Raw genomic sequence first — 21,170 nt, forward strand, 5'->3', positions numbered from 1 at the left:
GATTTTCAGGAAGCAAAAATTACTATTCTTCAGGCTGGGAATACATAAATACTAGAACACACACACAGTATGCTATGCCTCACAGCTATCCAGACACCACCCACATCTCTGTGGAAACAATGAGAGTTAAAACATGCATGAAAGAGAAGAAACAGATGGTCAGAAAGGAAGAGGTGCTAGGGAGCAGCAGCTTTACATGACATCCTCCTCCAGTACTTGCTCTTAAGGTACACAGCAAATTGTTAAGAGTTAATGATGCTCATTATAACATTAGCTCCTGATCTACAAGAAAGAGCATGTTAGCTATAGACTAGGAGAACTGCCACAGAGCTAGGAGAGATGGCAGTCGCTTTATGGGGCTTTCCTGAGATCCATTAAGTCAGGTCTGGGTTTCATTCAGATCCACTAATGTTATAAAATGTGTTCCTGACGCTTCCTTGCCACAAGCACCAGTCCAGCGTTGCAAGGGGAAAGAATGAGAGATGAAGGCACAGAAACAAAAGCAAATATACAAGTAATTTTTCCATTAATCAAAAGAGATTATTTGAGGCTTTTGATACCAAGGATTGGTCTGGCTGGTTACAAGGTATTCGATGCTTACTCACTGTGATGGGGTCCCTGGGGTATAACTTGGTCTGGGACCACTGACCCTTCCAAACCTACCAACATGGGCTGCCTCTCACACTGTGAAACTGATGTCACGCTACAAGCGTCTGACAGGCACTGCCATCTGCAAGTCTCTGCCACTTACACAGCCATCCACAGGCAGACACATACTCAACTGAGTTACATGAATGATCTCCTAGTCACTTATGAACCAGCAATAGAGAGGCTCCAGCCAATTCCCTCCAACTCCCCACTCTTGCACCCCAGATCTTAATGGATCTTGTGGTCATTGGGCAGTTCGCTTGAGGTCAGCCATCCCAGCTATCTGCACAGGGCTGGGGCAGCACACAGACGGAACACACACACAGCCAAACATCTATTAACATATAACCAATCTAAGCAGGATTTGAATCAAGCAGTCTTTCACGCTGATAGATGGTACAAGCAGGTTACAGTTCCTCACTACACAGGCTGGACTACCTTCCAGCCTGGTACCAAACTTCCACAGTTCAAAGTCTTTGTCTTTGATGTGCTTCGAGATGGGGAGGAGAGGCCCTGTGATGATGTTATTCTCCCTCTTTTATACTTTCTTCCAGCTGCTAGAAAGATTCTTGATGTGAGGCAGGGGCAGGGGTCAGACAGTTCCCATTGGTCAAACAGTTTTCATTGCTTATGTGCTTTCTATAAGGAGCCTTGGGGATAGTGGATTCTTTCCTTGACGGGCCATCAACGCTGTCTGGCCCTCCTTTATTGTAACTGAAAGTGAGCATTCCCAACCCCATAACATATTTAAATAAAACATAGCAATGATTCATAACTTCACATACAATTCAACAGGATATTAATGTTCAACAGATAAAGACTTTTAAAATGATACCTCACAAGGCATACTTTGTACAAACCATATCCTAATTATGTGACAGTGGCAAATATGGGAATTCCAGGCTGCTACTTTGAGGTACAGAGTGTCACACTCACATACACAGGTTTGAATTGATCAGTCTTGAGATTAGAACGGATTACATTCTCCCCAAAAGCATATTGGGAAGGACTGTGAGGTAAGGGATATACAAATTCACTTTTCTGTGGAGTATTAAAGAGGAATAATTTGTTAGGATTAGGTGGCCATATCCCTCAGGATCTGTCTCTGCAATTGCAAGAGAGGGCTGATGTTAGTGGATTTTGGTCCTTCCTATTTCTGTTGTGTTCAATTTTAGAGATGGAAAAGGAAAACAAGTTAAATTGTTGGCGTGAAAGTTTAGTAGAAAGCGCACTTTTTAAAGTCATTTTGGACCAAAGTTGGGAAGCGTACGACCTACTGAGTTGTTCCCCACCCTCAGATGTTCCACAAGATTATGTCTTCCCACACAAAATCTACCCTTGTGGCTAGACACCTGCAGCTGTCCTCATCTGGGACTATACTCTCACCCCAGTTCTCTCATACGAGAGAGAACCAACTTCAGAAGTGAAGAAGCTGATGCTAAGCACAGGTCTCAGCCAACTCTTCTCTAGAGCTGATTAAGCATCCCATCTGCATGCCTCAGTCTCCCTGCTCTGCACTCAGAGCCTGTTGTGGGGCCAGGCAGGGAAAGAGCTAAGATGGCACCACAGAGCACCCTCTTGTCTGCACAACAGAGGAACAGAGTGGCCCTTTATGCCAGGAGGCAGCAACTGCCTCCTCCCTGCTCAGCTGATCAGTGTGGAAAGCAAAGAGAGTGCTGAGTGCTACTGCACTAAGCAATGTGAGACTGCACTCTCACTCTGCTACCTCTCTTTCTTCCAGATGAGGATAGATGACAGGTTGGAGGAGCGAAGGGCAGGAAGGAGAAGCACACTGATGATCTTCCTCATGTGAAAGCTGGGGGAATCTCCCCACACCCCCCTAAAATTACACTTGTGGCTGACTGCCACCAATTTACTATAAGATCTTTTTCCTCCAGGATAACTTGATATTTTAATAACAGAAAGCCAGTTATCAAAATCTAACAACTGTTCCCTCATGATCCACACTTTCTTACCTACACTCATAGATTCAGAGAACAGTCCTCTTTCCCAATTTCTTCTCCTGCAAGCCTCCATGATAATCAAGTACTCATTTGCCTAGAGCTAAATGGGATACTGCATCCTGTACGACTGCTTTATTATGATAGGGTGAGGATTTATTATTAGAAGAAGAGCTGGCAGCAATGACTATAGCTAAGGTTGTCTAATACTTTTTAAGACCAAGTTTTCAATTGTTTGTAACTTTGATTAACTGTAATCATTTGGGCTGAAGTTTCCCTGGCCAGGTCTCTGACTCAGGCTGATTTTTTTTTTGGGGGGGGGGGGGGTCAGGAAAGGGGAGAAGTTTCAGCAAAATGGTTCCAAAACCAAGGCTATGGGAAAATACAGTTCTTTGCGAATGTTAAATAATTTTTTCCAAATGTTTTGTTCTGAAGTTCTAGTGCTTCCATGCTTTGGATCAAGAACTTGACATTTTGTGGTGGTGGTGGGAGTGTTCTGCGAAACACTTTCCTTGTGAAAATCCACTCAAATTGGCTGAGTTATAGACTTCTGAAAATTGCTATTTACTCATGCTGAGTAGAGTCTTCTTAGAAGCTAGTGTCCAAAATCTCAAAACATCCCATCAAGCTGTGCCTTGGGGCTGAGCAAGACTTTTTACGCAATTGCCCTTTCCCTCATCTGGAGGCCACAGAACTGAGAGCAGGAAGTCTGCCCAGTCCTCTCTGAGCTCCTCAGCAGGCAGTATGCTCTGGTGGCATGGAGAAAAAGGAGGAAGCAGATGTATTTGAATTCAGAGGGATCCAAACAGATAACCTATTGTGGGTACTTGAATGGGCAGGCCTAGGGCTATCCAGAACTAAAGGTCCACCCTTCAATCAAGGGGGAGGAACCACTGAACCTAGGGCACAACTGAAGTCTTGCAGCAATAAATGAAAAACAGGTTAAAAATCAGGGAACCCTAAGGAGACGCTTGTCAGAGTACCCCTGACAACAGCCACTGCTCCTCAAAGGTGTCTAAGGAGTCAGTGGACAATACCCAGAGGAACTCTGCTTGGAGGCATGACTTAACAAGGGACTAGAAATAGGCCCCATAGTTGCGGAGTACTCCCTCTAGCTTCCTCCTCCTGGTGTGATGGATGGCCATCTTGGCCAGCTCCAGGAGGAGGTTGACAAAGAGGTCTCATATCTTTGTCAGGCCACGGATGGAGTGTGCAGAAATGAGGAGGTGTGGGGAAAGTGCAGCCAGAACCTCAGTAGGAGATTGTGGAGGAGCTGAAAGTGGCTGAAGCCTGATACTGGTGTACATCTATATAGAGTGTGTCTCTCTCTCACTTCAGAGAGGATAGCTATTAGAAGAGTCTGTGAAATGTGCCACATAAAGGCCCATGATCACAGCTCCATGGAGGAGCCACCAACTAATATCTCTGGTGCGCCATGGAACCAGAGTCCAGTACAGACTGGCCCACCAAAACTCCCTGCCTTTCACAGATTGGCAGCAGGTCCTACCTCTTGGAGCCAGGGTGGAATACAAGGACAAGGTATGAAGCATAAGTGTGTACAGACGTTTTGGGGGTGTGGTTTTTGGGGTGTGACAGACTGGCTGGATGTCATTCAGCCAGCTCAGGAAGCATGTCAGAGGTGACTAGGGAGACATATGGGGCAGGGGCCCAATGACAAATTCCAGAGGACCAGGGATAAGAGGTGGGCAGGAAGCATCCTCCTGCAGGACCCACTTGAGAAAAGAAAGAGAAGTGGCGGGCAAGGCTGCTCTCAACTACTGGAGCACATGATGGGGAACACGGAGAGTGGACAGCCTCATGCTTTGACAAAGCACTGTGGGGTCCACCCAGTCCCTCTGACCATAGTCCAGGACATCTCCAATTCTGGTGGCACCAGGACCATTCTCTGGTGCACTAAGGGGGACTCCAACACCTGATCACTAATGGATGAGTTATGTAGAAGGAGTTCTGTTAAGAGATTGTCCCTCTTGGTAGCTACTGCAGATATGGTCCTTGAGACTAGCTTCTATCTCCTGAGGATGTCCTGGTAAAAGACTGTCAGCTCAGAGAGGTCTCAGGATTGACCTCAGGTGGACATAAAAGAGCTGCCAGTCATAGTGGAACTCATGGTGGAGGAAGTTGTGTGCCAGCATGCCCCATGCTGGACTATCTGCAGTGTAAAGTAGTCTCTGTAGGGCCTGGAGGAAGATGTGGACCTGGCTGGGGATGCAGACCAGGATCAGTCTGCTCCCCTCACCCACAAGGGGAAGGCTAAGGACACCTGCCGAGACCTTATACAGCCCCATTCAGAAAAACTACAGGATCTTCTTCCGGAGGCTGGCCAGGATTCCTGGGGGTGGGCTCAGGGTGCTGAAATGGTGCCAGAGCATGGACAGGACCAACTGGTTGAACACAAGTGCCCTCCCCTGAAGGGAAAGGCACTGGAGCAACCCTGTTCACCTCTGTAGAGTTTGTAGAGAGTTGGAAGCCGACTCAGCCCCTGAAGCCGTACAGGGTGCACCCCTGGAGCTTCAGGGCATACAGCACATCCATAACCATCATCGTCTTCCGCTTAGCGTGCTCGGTGTAGGTCACCGCATCACGGATCACGTTCTCCAGGAAAACCTTCAGCACGCCACTGGTCAGTTCGTAGATCAGCCCCGAGACGCACTTCACCCCACTGCAGCGAGCCAAGTGGCGGATCGCAGGCTTCGTAATACCCTGGATGTTATCTCGTAAGACCTTGCGGTGCCTCTTAGCACCTCCCTTACCCAGCCCCTTTCCGCCCTTACCACGACCAGACATGTTGCACCCTCTGTAGCTGGTCAGATATCCTGGCCTCTAGCTTGATCCAGCTCTCCATTAAAGCCCAGCTCTCCAAAAGAGCTCAGTGGCCAGAGTTAGTCAGGCTGTCCCAGGGTTCAAGGCAGCATGGCCCAACAGCCAGAGTCTAAGCAGCTGCCCCTGGGTTCAAGGCAGTAAATCCCACTTCTTCAGGTGGTGACCACACCCAGTGGTGGGTACAGTGCAGGATAGGAGGACCCAGGACCACCCTACTCTACTGGGTTCTGACCAGGGTCCCAAGGAACTGATTCTTTTGGGTTCAGGCTCAGTCTCTCTCTACAACCATTGCATTCCCTGAGACACTTCCTGCCCTCACTTCCAACATCAGTAATGTCCTGGCAGTCAGCAAACTCTTCTCTGACATCCTCGGCAGTTGCCTGCATGTCTGCAGGGGCCTTAGCACAGTCAGCCTCTGCAGCCTGGGGCTTCAGAAATTTCCTGGCAGGAGCCTGCAGTACCCAACTGCTCTCCTCCTCAGTCAGCCCAGACTGAGTTGCTCTCTCTTATATTGTGGTTCCAGTCGGAGGATGCCCAGCAGGTGAGAGGGAGCGTGGCTTCCTAGGTCCGTAGCATGGAGTTAATCCCATCCAGTCCAGTGAGGGGCTGTCACAGTGGGCATCAGACAGAAAGCTTCTGAGACCTCAGCCAGAATGAGAGGTTGCCCACACTGACCATACACTTTGTCCCACAGGAACCTACAAACATCAGAGTTGTTCAGATCTAGAGAGAAGAGGCTGGCATAGAAGGCTTTGGTCCTTCCCTGCATGTCCACTGGATCTGTGAGAGGGGTGCTATCCTCTGCCAGCAGGCATGTGATATGCTTTTTGGCACCTCTCTCTCTCTCCAGAGTGTAGTAAAAGCGGGAGCTGCAATCCATCTCCCAAAGGAACTGGATGCAGGATCTAATGAAAGTGCCCTGGGCCAAGAGTCATCAAGGGCCCAGAGCTCATCCTGCTTCTCCTGACAGGAGATCCCTGATGGATCCCTAGGGCGAGAGGCCAAATGCCTTTCCAGTTCCAAAACTTCTCCCTCCAACTGCTCTTTTGCTGTATCCCTTCTCTGATTGGCCTCTTGGGTGTAGTCACAACAGAAGAGCCAAGCACTTATCTTCCACATTTCCCACACCCTCTGTGCCAAGGAAAAGGCATGCCTCTGCCTCTGTTATTGGCACAAAATTCTCTGTTACTCACGCACTCTAGGGGCACCCACCCTTACCCAGTTACTCAGGCTCAAGGCGTAAGCCTCTTAATTTAAAAAAGAACAGGAGTACTTGTGGCACTTTAGAAACTAACAAATGTATTTGAGCATAAGCTTTCATGGGCTACAGCCCACATCATCGGATGCATGTAGTGGAAAATACAGTGGGAAGATATATATATATACTGTGACAAAGTTCCTCCTCTACCTTGGTGGGTCCTGCGCTTATTGGCAGATTTGCTCACCTCAGTGATCTTCCCCACAGTCTGGGTCAACTCCTGTGTCTGATCAGGAGTTGGGAGGTCTGGGGGGAACCTGGGCCCACCCTCTACCCAGGGTTCCAGCCCAGGGCCCTGTGGATTGCAGCTGTCTATAGTGCCTCCTGTAACAGCTGCATGACAGCTACACCTCCCTGGGCTACTTCCCCATGGCCTCCTCCAAACACCTTCTTTATCCTCACCACAGGATCTTCCTCCTGGTGTCTGATAATGTTTGTACTCCTTAATCCTTCAGCAGCATACCCTCTCACTTCCAGCTCCTTATGCCTCTTGCTCCCAGCTCCTCTCACACACACACTTCCTCTCCTCTGGCTCTCCCTTCCCTGACTGGAGTGAGCTCCTTTTTAAACCCAGGTGCCCTGATTAGCCTGCCTTGAATGGCTACAGATGTTCTAATCAGCTTATCTGCCTGAATTGGTTCTAGCAGGTTCCTGATTACTCTACTGCAGCCCCTGCTCTGGTCCCTCAGGGAGCAGAAGCCTGCTTCTCCTGGGGCCAGTAGTGGCTCTTCCTTCAACTGCTCTACTGTAGAGGAAGGAGGGAGAGGGCTGCTGCTGCTGCTGCTGCTGTTCCTGCTGGGCACTGGGCCTTCGCTGCTGCTGCTGCTGTTGCTGCTGCTGATCCTGATCCTGCTGCTCCTCTGGCTGGGCTAGACACCACTACCCGCCGCTTTCTCTGCTGTCTGTTGGCTGGCTGGCTAGTGGTTCCCCCCGACCTCAGTTACTGCTGCTCCTCCACCTACAGCCCCTTGGGCAGGGGTGCTGCTGACCTGCTTCCCAGAGAGGAGGGGAGTGAGGGACCCCAGCTCTTGTTGCTGGGGACACCACCATCTGAGCGGGGTCCCTCCTGCCTGGATGCCAGACCACCACCAGCTGGAGCTGCTGGGACTACTGTGGCTGTTGCTGGGGAGCTGTTGGTGCCCGGAGGAGGAGAGGAAGGAGAAGAGGACCGCTTGATGCTGGGAGACCACAAGAAGACCACTGTGGAGGGGGCTTTTCTGGACTGAGTATTTTTTTGAACTGTGCTCTTGTGGTGGGGGTTTGGACTATGTTTGCTGGGACACCGGGGGTGTGGCGTGGAGTCTGCCCCCGGTCCATCCGTGTCCCCCTTCGCCCCCACCACCATCGTTGCCCACTCCGCCACCCCAGCTGGCTGTTTTCCTTCTGCTTCGGACTGGGACTGAGCTGCTCGCCTGGCTCACCATGCCCACTTCCATCATTTGGGCCTGCAGCAGCAGCAGCCAACCATTGACTTTTTGGCACAAGTGCCTGTGAGCGCACCCCCCCCGCCCCCTGGGCTGACCCCCTCCCCTTTGCCACATTTGTCTGCCCCATCCATTTCCCTCTGCAGCCCTGATAGTCCTGCCCCAGCCCTGCAGCTGTCCCCGTGGTCCCTCTACCGCATTCCCAGCTCGCCCTTTCCCCCTCCACCCTGTGCTCTGCCAGCCCTGATTAGTCCCTCCCCTTGTGTGCCCACGCCCCCTCCCATGCGCTTGTGCCCTTCCCCATTTGGTTTCCCCTTGTTCACTGCACCCCCCCTCTGCCGTTGTCCCCCCGATCCTCTAGTGCAACTAGAGGAGCCGGAACTCCCCTCTGCATTGGTGCCCTGAAACCCTCCCACTCCTAGGCCCTTGGTTGCTCCCCCCACCCCTTTAGCCTTTCCTTCCTGGCGCCCTCCTCCCCTGCCTGCAGCCTAGCGGGGAGGGGTGGTTGCCTCCTCTCCTTCCCCTCCCCTTGCTGTTTGTCCCCCTTCCTGCTCTCGTTATGGCGGGGGACGCGGCGGGGGAGACCTCTCACAATGCTTCCACTGCCCCTCCTCCACCTGCCCCCGTGTCCCCTGCCCTAGCCTCTACCTCATCCACCGCGGCCGATCCACCTACCACCGCCCCTGCTGGGGCACCGGCGGCAGCGAGTACCGGGGAGACCTCCGTTGCTGCCACGTCTCTCGCCCCTTCTGATTCGGGGGGAGCCCCCCCAGCCGGTGGAAAGGGTCAGGGTGGGAAGAAGGGTAAGGCCCCCGCTAAAAAGGCCAGGCCCTCCATGGTGGAGACTGCCCCCGCTGCCGCAGCCCCGCTACCGGCTGCGGCATCCCTCCCCACTGTTCCCTCCACTAGCTCTGCAGGTGTCCCTCCCCCGGCCCCCAGGGCGTACGCCCAGGTGGTGGCGGCCCCCCCGCCTGCTGCTGCTCCTCCGACTGCCGCTTCCGCCAACATCTACAGCGGTCGGGGCCCCTTTCCCACTTTGACTAGGAAGCACAGCGTCCGTTGCCTCCTGGTGCCCGCCTCGCCCCACGTGGAGACCTACGTGTGGGCGTTGGCAAGGGTGGTGGGGCCCACGGCCATCGTGGTGGCCTCCAAAATGTACGGGAAGGTGGTCTTCTTCCTGGCATTGGAGGCCGCCGCCCAGGAGGCGGTAGAGACAGGCCTGGCGGTGGGGCGCATGTTCGTCCCCCTGGAGCCATTGGAAGACCTGGGGGTCCGCTTGATCTTGACCTCCGTCCCTCCCTTCCTGCCCAATGCTGCCCTGCTGCCCGCCCTTTCTGCCCTGGACGCCCCATATCCGTCATCAGCCCTCTCCCCTTGGGCTGCAAGGACCCCGCCCTCCGTCACGTCCTCTCGTTCCACCGGCAAGTGCAGCTTCAACTGCCACCGGCGGCGCGTGGCGGAGAGGCGCTCGAGGGGTCCTTTCTGGTCCCCTACCAGGGAGCCCACTACCAGGTGCATTACTCAATGGGGGAGGCCCGGTGCTACCTCTGCCGGGCGATGGGGCACGTCCGGAGGGACTGCCCCTTGGCCCAGCACGGAGGAGCGTCCGGGACCCCCGAGCCCCAGCAAGGCACCGGCCCTGTCATCGCCGGTAACCCTGGCTGCCCGGCACCCGAAGCTGCCCCTCCTCCTCCTTCTCGGTCCACCTCTGTGGAGGAGGGTGTGGCGGAGATACCGCGGGACGTGGGAGAGGGCTCGTTCCACGGGGAATCCTCCCCGGTTTCTGCTGTTCCACCACTGCCTCCCCGAGTCCCTGAGCCATTGCCCTTGCCCCCCGACCCGACCCCTGTTAGCCAGCCCCCGGATGATGCCATGGAGGGCTGGTCCTTAGTGCAGCGGAAGCGGGGCAAGTGGTAGGCTTGAGTTTCCTTACTTCCTTCGGATTCGGAGGCCCCCCGGAAGAGCAGGAAGGGGGGCACTGATGACGAGTCTTCTGCCTTGCCCCCTGATGACTCCCGTTTTGTGGTGCCAGCTGGGGACACCGTGGCAGCACCGGAAGGTGACACCGCCCCTCCTCTGGGGTCCCTTCCCGTGGAAGCCCCGAGGGAGCCTCTCTCGCCCCCTTCCCACTCGACGCCTCTGCAAGCGCCACGGTGGGTATCGCCTCGGGTGCTGGTGGGGAGGGCCCTGGGGTGGTGGATGGTGATCTCCCTCCCATCTACGAGGAGATCAAGGCCCTGGGTTTGACCCTGGTCACGCAGGGGGAGGACGACCCTCTGCAGGTGGGCCTCGATATGGGCGACCTCACCACGGCCCCCCTGTCCCTGAGTTCCCTTCCCCTAACCACTGCTTCTGCTCCCACCTCTGAGGGTCCCCTGGAATCTTCCATCGACCCTGCTGCAGGTGGCACTCTGTTGACGGCCGCCGAGCCCCTTGGGGCGACGGCCAGTGCCCCGCTGCCAAGACCCAGTTCCCAGGGGGTGTCCCTCTTGGGTATGGAGGACCTGCCCTCCTTCCTCAGCAGGGACCCCATTGACCAACATCTATCTCTGGATGCCGAGGCTGCCGCACGTGCCACAGTGGCTGAGCCCGGCATTGTTAGGGGTCCCCTTCCTACTTTCCAGATCCCTGAGCCTGGCCAGGAGGAGCCACCGTCCGGCGCCTCAACTATAGAGGCTCCGGATCCTGCCTCTACATCTTTCCCGACTTCTCTCCCTGATCCCTGCCCTACTCCTGTTAGCCCTGTCCTTGACCCCCCCACCTCCTGTGATGCCAGTGCCGCCCCTGGGAATACCCCCCAGGGAGTGGCTTCACTAGTTTTTTCTTCTCCTGACCCCCCAGGGGCTGCTGTTCTCCTTCCGCTGCCCCTTCTTGAATCTGGGAACGGGGCGGGTCACGTGGCGTCGGCCCATCTGCTGCCACGTCGGGGGTCTGCCCCCTGCCTGCCCGCCTCGGTGGGCCATGGGGCTGTGACGGGGGCCCCACTGGGGGACAGTTATCGATCAGTGACCCTGCCCCCCCATGCGCTGAGGGAGGAGCTGCGGGAGTTCCTTGAGGACGTCCGTGGCTCCCGTAACAAAGTCCATCTTGCGCTCCAGTGGTGGGGGGATTTCCATGGGTCGTCCGGGCCGCGAGGGCCCTCATGGGGGAGGGTAAGAGGACCGAGAAGCAGGCCACCGCGGCCTACCGGCGGGTCCGTGTCTTCCGTGACTCTTTACTCACCTACGGGGTAGGTCACGGATTGCTGCGCGGCCTGCCGGAGGCCGTGGGCGTGTCTGCCGGTGAGGATCCCCCCCAGCCCTCCTCATGGCGCCGATCATCCTTGCCACTTTAAACACCCGGGGCTGTAGGATGGGTCTCCGCAGGAGCCAGGTGCTCTCCTTCCTCTGGGAGGGAGGGTACGCTGTGGTTTTCCTGCAGGAGACCCATACGGATCCGGCCGCTGAAGCTAGCTGGTGGCTGGAGTGGGGGGACGGGGCCTACTTTAGCCACTTCTCGGTCTGCACAGCTGGAGTGGCGACCCTGTTCTCCCCCGACCTATGGCCCGAGGTGCTGGGGGTCGCTGAGGCTGTGCCGGGTCGCTTGCTGCACCTCCGGGTCTGCATGGAGGGGCTTGTGGTTAATCTCGTCAACGTTTACACCCCGACATTGGGCCCGGAGAGGCTGCATTTTTATCAGCAGGCGTCCGCCTTCCTCGGCTCCCTGGATCCTCATGAGTGCCTGGTCCTAGGAGGGGACTTTAACACCACCCTCGAGGAGCAGGACCGCTCGGGGACTGAGCAGTGCCCAGCTGCCACGGACATCCTATCGGAGATCGTCGAACGCCACTCCCTGGTGGACGTCTGGCGTGACCACCATCCGGATGACGTCTCGACGTTCACCTTCGTCCGAGTGGAGGCCCATCGGTCGCGCCACTCCCGGCTGGACTCTATTTACCTGTCACGTTTCCACCTTTCACAGGCCCACTCCTCCAGCGTTTGGCCGGCCCCCTTTTCGGATCACCACCTTGCCACCGGGACGGCCTCTCTCTGCGCGGAGAGGCCGGGGCCGGCCTATTGGCACTTTAATAATAGTTTGCTGGAGGATGCGGGCTTCGTGGCATCCTTCCGGGAGTTCTGGCTGGCCTGGTGAGGGCAGAGGTGCGCCTTTTCCTCGGCGCGGCGGTGGTGGGATCTGGGGAAGGTGCACGCCCGGCTCTTCTGCCGTGACTACACCCGGGGCGCCAGCCGACGGAGGGATGCGGCGATAGGGCAGTTGGAGCGGGAGGTCTTGGAGCTGGAGAGGCATCTGGCCACCAGCCCTGAGGATCCATCCCTCTGCGGAGTGTGCCGGGAGAAGCGGGAGGAGCTCCGGGCCCTCGAAGACCATCGGGCCCAGGGTGCTTTTGTTCGATCCCGCATCCACCTCCTTCGGGAGATGGATCGTGGCTCCCGCTTCTTCTATGCCCTGGAGAAAAGGAGCAGGGCCAAGAAGCACGTCACTTGCCTCTTGGTGGAGGACGGCACCCCCCTCACGGATCCAGCGGAGATGTGAGAGAGGGCCAGGGCCTTCTACGCGACTCTTTTCTCCCCGGATCTGACCGATCCTAACGCTTGCAGAGTGCTCTGGGACGGACTCCCGACGGTCAGCATGGGCGACCGGGACCGGCTAGAGCTGCCTCTCACTCTGGCCGTGTTCTTGGAAGCCCTCCGTCGCATGCCCACCAATAAATCTCCGGGTTGGACGGGCTGACCGTGGAGTTCTACTGCGTGTTCTGGGACGTCCTCAGCCCAGACCTGGTCACCGTCTGGGCCGAGTCTTTGTAGAGCGGGGTCCTCCCTCTCTCGTGCAGGCGAGCCATGCTGGCCTTATTGCTGAAGAGGGTGGACCTCCGCGATTTATGGAATTGGCGTTCCGTCTCGCTCCTCAGCACGGACTACAAAATTGTTGCGAAGGCCATCTCGATGCGGCTAGGGTCCATGCTGGCGGACGTGGTCCATTCAGACCAGACCTACACCGTCCCAGGCCGCACCATCTTTGATAACTTGTATCTGGTCCAGGACCTTCTGGAATTGGGGTGTAGGGATGGTCTGTCGTTCGCCCTCTTGTCCCTGGATCAGGAGAAGGCGTTCAACAGGATGGATCACGGGTATCTCCTGGGCACTCTGCGAGCGTTCGGCTTCGGACCCCTGTTTGTGGGTTTTCTCCAGGTGCTGTACGCTTCTGCGGAGTGTCTGGTCAGGCTCAAATGGACCCTGACCGAGCCGGTCAGCTTTGGGCGGGGAGTGCGACAGGGGGTGCCCCCTCTCGGGCCAGCTGTACGCTCTGGCGATCGAGCCCTTCCTCTGTCTCCTCCGTCGGAGGCTGATGGGGTTGGTGCTTCGGGAGCTGGGGCTGCGGCTGGTCCTGTCAGCGTACGCTGACGATGTGCTCCTCGTGATCCAGGACCCGGGCGACTTGGCACGGGTGGAGGCTTGCCAGGCTGTGTACTCGGCGGCCTCCTCCGCCCGGGTCAACTGGGTCAAGAGCTCTGGCCTGGTGGTCGAGGACGGGTGGCAGGCGAACTCCCTCCCACCCACGGTTCAGGCCATCCGGTGGAGCACGGGTCCGCTGCTCTATCTCGACGTTTACCTTTCTGCCACGCATCCGTCTCCGCCAGAGAACTGGCAAGATTTGCAAGGCAGGGTGACGGAGCGGCTCCGGAAATGGACAGGACTACTCCGGTGCCTCTCCCTTCGGGGGAGGGCACTGGTGCTTAATCAACTGGTCCTGCCCATGCTCTGGTACCGGCTCAACACCCTGGTCCCGGCCCGGGATTTCCTGGCCAACCTCCGGACGGCGATTCTGGAGTTCTTTTGGCCAGGGACGCACTGGGTCTCTGCAGGGGTCCTCCACCTGCCCCTGGAGGAGCGGGGGCAGGGCCTGAAGTGCTTACGCACTCAGGTCCATGTCTTCCGCCTCCAGGCCCTGCAGAGGCTCCTGTTTGGGGCGGGTAGTCCGGCGTGGAGCGTATTGGCGCACGCCTTCCTCCGCCGCTTCCGAGGGCTCCGATACGACCGGCAGCTCTTCTACCTCCATCCGAGAGGTCTTCCGCAAGACCTCTCCGGGCTGCTGGTCTTCTACCAAGACCTCCTCCGGACCTGGAAGCTGTTTTCAATGACCAGGTCCGTGGCGGCCACTGTGGGAGCCGACCTCCTTGCGGAGCCCCTGCTACATAATCCCCAGCTCTGTGTGCAGGTGGCGGAGTCCCCCACAGTGCGCTAGAGGCCGATCTTGGCGGGAGTCACCAGGGTCGGAGACCTCCTGGACTACCACCGGGGAGACTGGCTGGATCCCCTGATGCTCTCTCAGCGCATGGGGCTCTCCAGACCTCGTACTCCTTGGCACGTACTTCAGGAGGTGAAGGCTGCTTTACTGCCTGCTGCTCAGGCTTACCTCGACTGGGTCCTGCAAGAGGGCACGCCCCGCCCACCCTCAACCCCAGGCCCCGTGGACCTTTTTATCAGGCGCCTGCCCCGTGGACCCAATCAGCCCCCTCACCCTTTCCCTGCAAGCCGGCTGCACAATCTGCAGCCAGTTCTGTTCCAGGTCGTGCCACAGAAACATCTGTACATGCTCATGCTCCACACTCTCCACTACCTCACCCTCGCGTCCCGCCCCGATACCAAATGGTGGGACCTCCTGCCACCTCTCAAGGGTGAGAAGCCTCGGTGGGCCAGCTTATACTCTGCCCTGGTCCCGAGGCCCGCCGGGGATGTCAGCTGGCGGCTCCTTCACGGGGCCGTGAGCACAGGTGTGTACTTGGCGCGGTTTACCCCTGTCCCCAACACCTGCCCTTTTTGTGGCATGAAAGAGACCCTGACACATATTTATTTAGAGTGCACTAGGTTGCAGCCCCTGTTCTGGCTCCTCTTGGACCTCCTATTGTGGTTTTGGTTGCACTTTTCCCCTCACCTGTTTATCTATGCACTCCCCATCCATGGCCCCACAAAGTCGCAGGATCTCCTTATCAACCTCCTCTTAATCCTGGCCAAACTAGCCATCTACAACACCAGGGAGAGGAGGTTGGCCGACAGGATTTCCTGCAACTGTAGGGCCTATTTCCGTTCCTCCATCTGTTCACGCATCCGGGCGGAGTTCCTCTGGGCGGCGTCCACTGGCTCCCTTGACGCCTTCGAGGAGCTGTGGGCGTTGTCTGGGGTTCTCTGCTTGGTGTCCCCATTAGGTTCTCTTCGTTTAGCCCTATGACCTCACTCCTGATCCTGTTTTTTCATTAGTTGTCCCACGGAATTAGTTGGTGTCACAGACCTGTGGATCCTCCCCTTAGGCTGGGGGGAGGTCCTTTAGAAGTCCACCTCCTGGATGCCAATAGGACCAGACTCCTGTACCCCACTGGTCTGGGTCTGTCACAATACACAGAGAACATGAAACAATAGGTGTTGCCATACACACTTTAAGGAGAGGGATCAGTTAAGGTGAGCTATTATCAGCAGGAGAGGAAAAAAACTGTCCCACCCTTACCCAATTCCTAGGGCTCAGGGCATACTCTTTGTGGGTTTGCAGGATCTTTTACCAGTGAAAGAGCCTTACACAGTTATATCCTTATCCTCTATTTATTAACAATTACCAAGCAGAATACACATGCTAAGCATGCTATGCTATGCTCACCAATCCTGATCAGGCAGGTGGACTTTCCCTGTTTGCCAGGCAAGGTCAGTTTCGTCTGGATTCTGGTTGCTGCATGTCACAGTTATGCAGAGGATTCTTAGCAGCTTTGATCTTAGGCTGAGTCTTAGAGGTGATTTCTTCTGCTTCTTCCAGGTCTTTCTGTTTTTTTCTGCTGGTCTCCTTCTTGACTCAAGTTTATGTAATAAGGTAATAAATTACCTTAACCGATCATTTTACTAACATTTTACTAACCAATCCGAACATATTGTAACAAAATTCTCTAACCAATCACACTGCACCACCTTGATTAATTTACACCTAGCAAAATTAATTATGTAACAGACAGAAACAATCAAAGAACCAGACAGAGATCATACAGAGAAACAGTAGAGAATTGGGGACTATAAAGACAAAACAATAAAGAAATGAGGATTTCACAACCACAACTATTGATAAGTGATTTCTTGCCAGACAGAATGAAATCAAACTAAGTTTTCTTTAACCGTCTTCAGATCTGTTTCTTTATCTGGTGATAGTGCTATTAGGACAGGATCGCCTTCTTAACAGCCGGATATTACATTGCTTTCATTATAATTTAGATGGAATGTGAGCATGTGACACCTGCCGATACCCCTGCACTCACTCCAGGCCCAGTATAGGGGCATAGATGTAAAACAAGTTGAGAATCAGCCCCTCCACACAGACCTGGAGGTACAGCAGGCATCCCAGTGTGACCTTGGGAACATCCAGCACCTCAGACTATAGGTTTGAGGGGAACAAGGTGGCCTCACCTTGTTCGTGTCTGAGTGCATGGTGAAATGGCAGAAGTACAACCTGTCCCCCCACTTCAGCCACCAGCTGACTCTAGTAGCTGGATCTGTTTGAATCTCCTGCAGGAACATCACAGAGAACCCTCTGCCTGAAGGAAGGAGAGTACCTGGCACCTGTGGAGACATACCCTATAGCCTCTGGAAGTGATAGGTCTCATTGTGGGGTTGAGGATCCACAGGGCCAGGAGTGCTACCCGCCCCCACAGAGCCACACAGCAACTCATGATTGATCCCAAAGGCAACCAGGGAATCACAGAAGCTGATGGTGCATTGGTAGACTGGCATTTTTTAAGACATCGTTAGTGATTTTGGGTGCCTAACTTGAGGAACCCTTAAAGGGGCCTGACTGCAGAGGGCAGGTGCACAGCACTTTCTGAAAATCAAGTTTCTAAGGAACCTCAAATTGAGCACCTTAAATCACTAGTTAGTCTGAAAATTTTAGCCTCTGAGACTAAAAGCTGCTTTAGATAGAAATCTGATCAGTGGTATGTAAACTGTTAGAGAGAACGTGCTGGCCAAAAAAAAATGTTCGTAGTCATCAAGGTCTTTTCCTTCCATTTTTATGTTTGAGGGAGCTAGAACAGTGTCTGAAAACAAGAAAACAAAATTGTCTAACATTTCCATTTTGGGCTACAGCCCCTTTGGGTGTGGGTGGAGCTCTACCTTCTGAAAAGCATCCTTCCTTCTTTTGAGTAGTGTTAATAGTTGTTTCTGTGGAAACATTTATATTCCTTCTGAAAGCCTGATTGAGCAGTCAGTCATCTACCCTCCTTCATTAGTCTCCCTATACACCTATATGAAGTGTAATCAGGGAGTTAATTCCCTGCTTGCTAGATAAACTGCAGGACAGTGCTCTGGGCACTGTTGTATCTGTCTGCTGCTGAGACTCCCATGTTTGAGGCTGAGGAGAACTTGTGGTTGATCTGCTTCCAGTTCCATGTGCAGGAACTAGAAATCTATCCAATTTTTTGTTCATTCAGAATAGAGAAGCAAAGCAACTGAACATAGTAACCCTGAGAAGGAGGGAAAACAGAGGCTGTAGAAGATATTCTGTTAATGGTATTGTGAGGGGGTGTACCAAGCCCGCACTGGGCCAATGGGGCCTGACCAATCACTGTGGGCCCAGTAGATCATGCCCCTTTGCCCCTGCTGTGCATGCTCCAGGTGGATGGGACAGATAAAAGGAGGCAACCCACATCAATCTGGGATGGCTAAGGAGGAGGAAGGATGTGTGCTGTAGACTCCTGCAAGGGTGCCTGTGACTCTCCAAGTGGTGAGAACTGCAGATCTGGACTATGCTGTGGATGACCTTTTGCTCACAGAGACTGACTGGGATGCTGAACTGCTGCCAGCCAAGGAGATGCCTGAGATGAGCCTTGTGGTAGGAAGTGACCCAGGGAATGTATTGGAAGCTAATGCTTGAACCCTTAACTGGGAATTTTTCAGCCTTAGAGGCCCTGAGTTGGAACCCAGTGGAGTAGGGTGGGCCCAGGTTCCCCTACTCCCTCCCCCTGCACTTGTGACTAGATGTAGCTATTGGGTGTTACAGCCATAAGCTGACTGACTGCTCTGTCCTGCCTAAAGGGTCAGAGCCCCCTAATTGCTATTGCCAGCCCCAGCCAGGAGGCTCAGGAGCCAAAGACTATTTGTTTTGCTTTGCCCTGCCCAGGGGCTACAGACTGACTGTTTGCCCTGTCCTGCCTAGAGAGTCGTAGTCCCCTAACTGCTATTGTTTGTCCCAGCCAGGAGGCTTAGGAGACTAGAGAGTGAGCATTGACTCTGCCCCACTTGTGGCTGCTATTTGTTGGCTTTACCCTGCCCGGAGAGTCAAAGCCCAGCTGTGATTACTTGCCCCAGTCAGGAGCCTCGAGAGGCACAGACTGAGTCCCCCTAACCGCAATTGCTTAATCCTAGAAGGAGTCCTGCCAGTCGTGTGATGAGGTGTACCAACCCTGCATTTGGGCCAATGAGGGCAGTCCCAATTGACATGCAGGGTCCCCTGAGATAGGTATATTTTCTATTTTGGAATATGAGATTGTTCCAATAATAATAATATATGTGCCTTAACAGACCATGCTAGGACTACTGATTTCTAGGAAGGAATATTTGTGCTATGATAAACAGTACAGTATTTCAAAATCATGTTTAAGTGTATTGAAGACGTCCTGTTTTTAGACTTTCTCATGGGTTACTTAGAATAGTTATAAAGAAGGTAACACATGATTGGAAAGGGGTAAGCATCCTACAGGCTAATTAACCCAGAGTCAGTCTATAGAAACATGTTAGAAATCTCTCAGTATGGTAACCGTGTTAGTCTGTATAAGCAAAAACAACAAGGAGTCCTTGTGGCACCTGAGAGACTAACACATTTATTTGGGCATAAGCTTTTGTGGGCTAGAACCCTGCTCCCTTGGTATCCTCTCTTGGTATCCTGCCATTAAATGAATTGTCTCATTAGACTGACCTCACACTTGGTAAGGCAACTCCCATCCTTTCATGTATTTATACCTGCTCATGTATTTTTCCACTCCATGCATCTGATGAAGTGGGTTCTAGCCCATGAAAGCTTATGCCCAAATAAATATGTTAGTCTCTAAGGTGTCACAAGGACTCCTCGATGTTAGAATGGTAATTAAGGCCATTTGAGGCTAGAACTTTGAAATGCAAATTTGTATTATTAAAGAATTAGAAGTGATACACACAATTAGTGTTGCGGCACCTTATAGACCAGTGTTTCCCAAACCTGGGATGCCTCTTGTGTAGGGAAAGCCTCTGGTGGGCCGGGCCAGTTTGTTTACCTGCTGTGTCCACAGGTTAGGCTGATCATGGCTCCCACTGGCCGCGATTCGCTGCTCCAGGCCAATGGGAGCTGCTGGAAGTGGCAGCCAGCACATCCCTCAGCCCGTGCCACTTCCAGCAGCTCCCATTGGCCTGGAGCAGCAGACCATGGCCAGTGGGAGCTGCAATCAGCCGAACCTGCGGACGCGGCAGGTAAACAAATTGGCCTGGCCTGCCAGGGGCTTTCCCTACACAAGAGGCATCCCAAGTTTGGGAAACACTGTTATAGACTAACGGACGTATTGGAGTATAAGCTTTCGTGGGTGAATACCCACTTCATTAGACGCATGTAGTGGAAATTTCCAGAGGCAGGTATAAATATGCAGGCAAGAATCAGTCTAGAGATAACAAGGTTAGTTCAATCGGGAAGGATGAAGCCCTCTTCTCGCAGTTGAGGTGTGAACACCAAGGGAAGAGAATCTGTTTGTTTAATCCTGAGCTGATGGTGTCAAATTTGAAAATGACCTGAAGTTCAGCAGTTTGTCTTTGAAGTCTGGTCCTGAAGTTTTTTTGCTGCAGGACAGCTACCTTTAAATCTGCTATTGAAGCCTCCTGCTGCAAGACAAGCCCAAGAAAAAAACCAGCAGAACTCCACTAGCCATCATCTACAGTACTCAGCTAAAATCTCTCCAACGCATCATCTGTGATCTACAACCCATCCTGGACAACGATTCCTCGCTTTCACAGACCTTGGGAGGCAGGTCAATCCTCACCCACAGACAACCTACCAACCTTAAGCATATTCTTACCAGCAACCACACACTGCACCATAATAACTCTAACTCAGGAACCAATCCATGCAACAAACCTTGATGCCAACTCTGCCCACATATTTACACGAGCAACACCATCACAGGACCTAACCAGATCAGCCACAACATCACTGGTTCATTCACCTGCATGTCCACCAATCTAATATATGCCATCATGTGCCAGCAATGCCCCTCTGCTATGTACATCGACCAAACTGGACAATCCCTACGTAAAAGGATATTAGGAATGGCAATATACAAAAACCTGTAGGAGAAACACTTCAACCTCCCTGGACACAAAATAGAAGATTTAAAGGTAGCCAAAAAAATTTCAGAACCAGACTTCAAAGAGAAACTGCTGAACTTCAGTTCATTTGCAAATTTGACACCATCAGCTCAGGACTCAACAAAGACTGTGAATAGCTATGGAGGAGTTTTTTTTGTTTTTGTTTTTTGTTTTTGTTTCGGCTGGGTGGCGCTTGGGGATGGGGGCATGTTTCAGCAGCGCAGCCCTCGGGGGGGCGGGGGCTTCAGGCTGCGCTCAGGGGAGCGGGTGTTTACGCGGCGCCATGCTGGTCGGGCTCAATGGATTTGGCAGCATGGCACTTGGGGGGGGTTCAGTGGTGTGGTGTTCACGGGGGGGCATGTTATGGTAGGGCAGGGTTCTTTTTTTTTTTTTTTGCTTCGGGAGGCAAAAAAGTTAATGCCGGCCCTGCTTTTAATCATACTCTCTCTTTTCTATTTTAATAAATTTTAGTTTAGTTAACAAGAATTGGCTGTAGCGTGAGTTTGGGTAAGATCTGGAATATTCATTAACCTTGGAGGCAATGTGTCTGATCCTTTGGGATTGTTAGAACCTTTTCTTTTATATGATGAAATAAGATTTTCAGAAATCTTCATCATATTTGACTTGGATATCTGGATGGAGGCATGAGGCTGGGTTACTTCAAGGGAACTGTGGTGTTGGCTTC

At 53.6% G+C, this 21,170-nt stretch overlaps 1 protein-coding gene across 1 annotated transcript; it reads right to left on the reverse strand.

Annotated features, from left to right (window-relative positions):
- Positions 1-5,102: 5,102 nt before the first annotated feature.
- Positions 5,103-5,414, reverse strand: LOC127043973 (histone H4-like). Its single transcript, XM_050938286.1, has one exon. The coding sequence runs from the start codon at positions 5,412-5,414 to the stop codon at positions 5,103-5,105; it is 312 nt and encodes a 103-aa protein (XP_050794243.1).
- Positions 5,415-21,170: the final 15,756 nt, after the last annotated feature.

Source organism: Gopherus flavomarginatus, chromosome 2 (assembly GCF_025201925.1).
Source record: "Gopherus flavomarginatus isolate rGopFla2 chromosome 2, rGopFla2.mat.asm, whole genome shotgun sequence".
Taxonomy (NCBI): domain Eukaryota; kingdom Metazoa; phylum Chordata; order Testudines; family Testudinidae; genus Gopherus; species Gopherus flavomarginatus.

Coding starts and splice junctions, on each gene's coding strand:
- LOC127043973 (XM_050938286.1), bottom strand. CDS start 5,414: ATGTCTGGTCGTGGTAAGGGCGGAAAGGGGCTGGGTAAGGGAGGTGCT.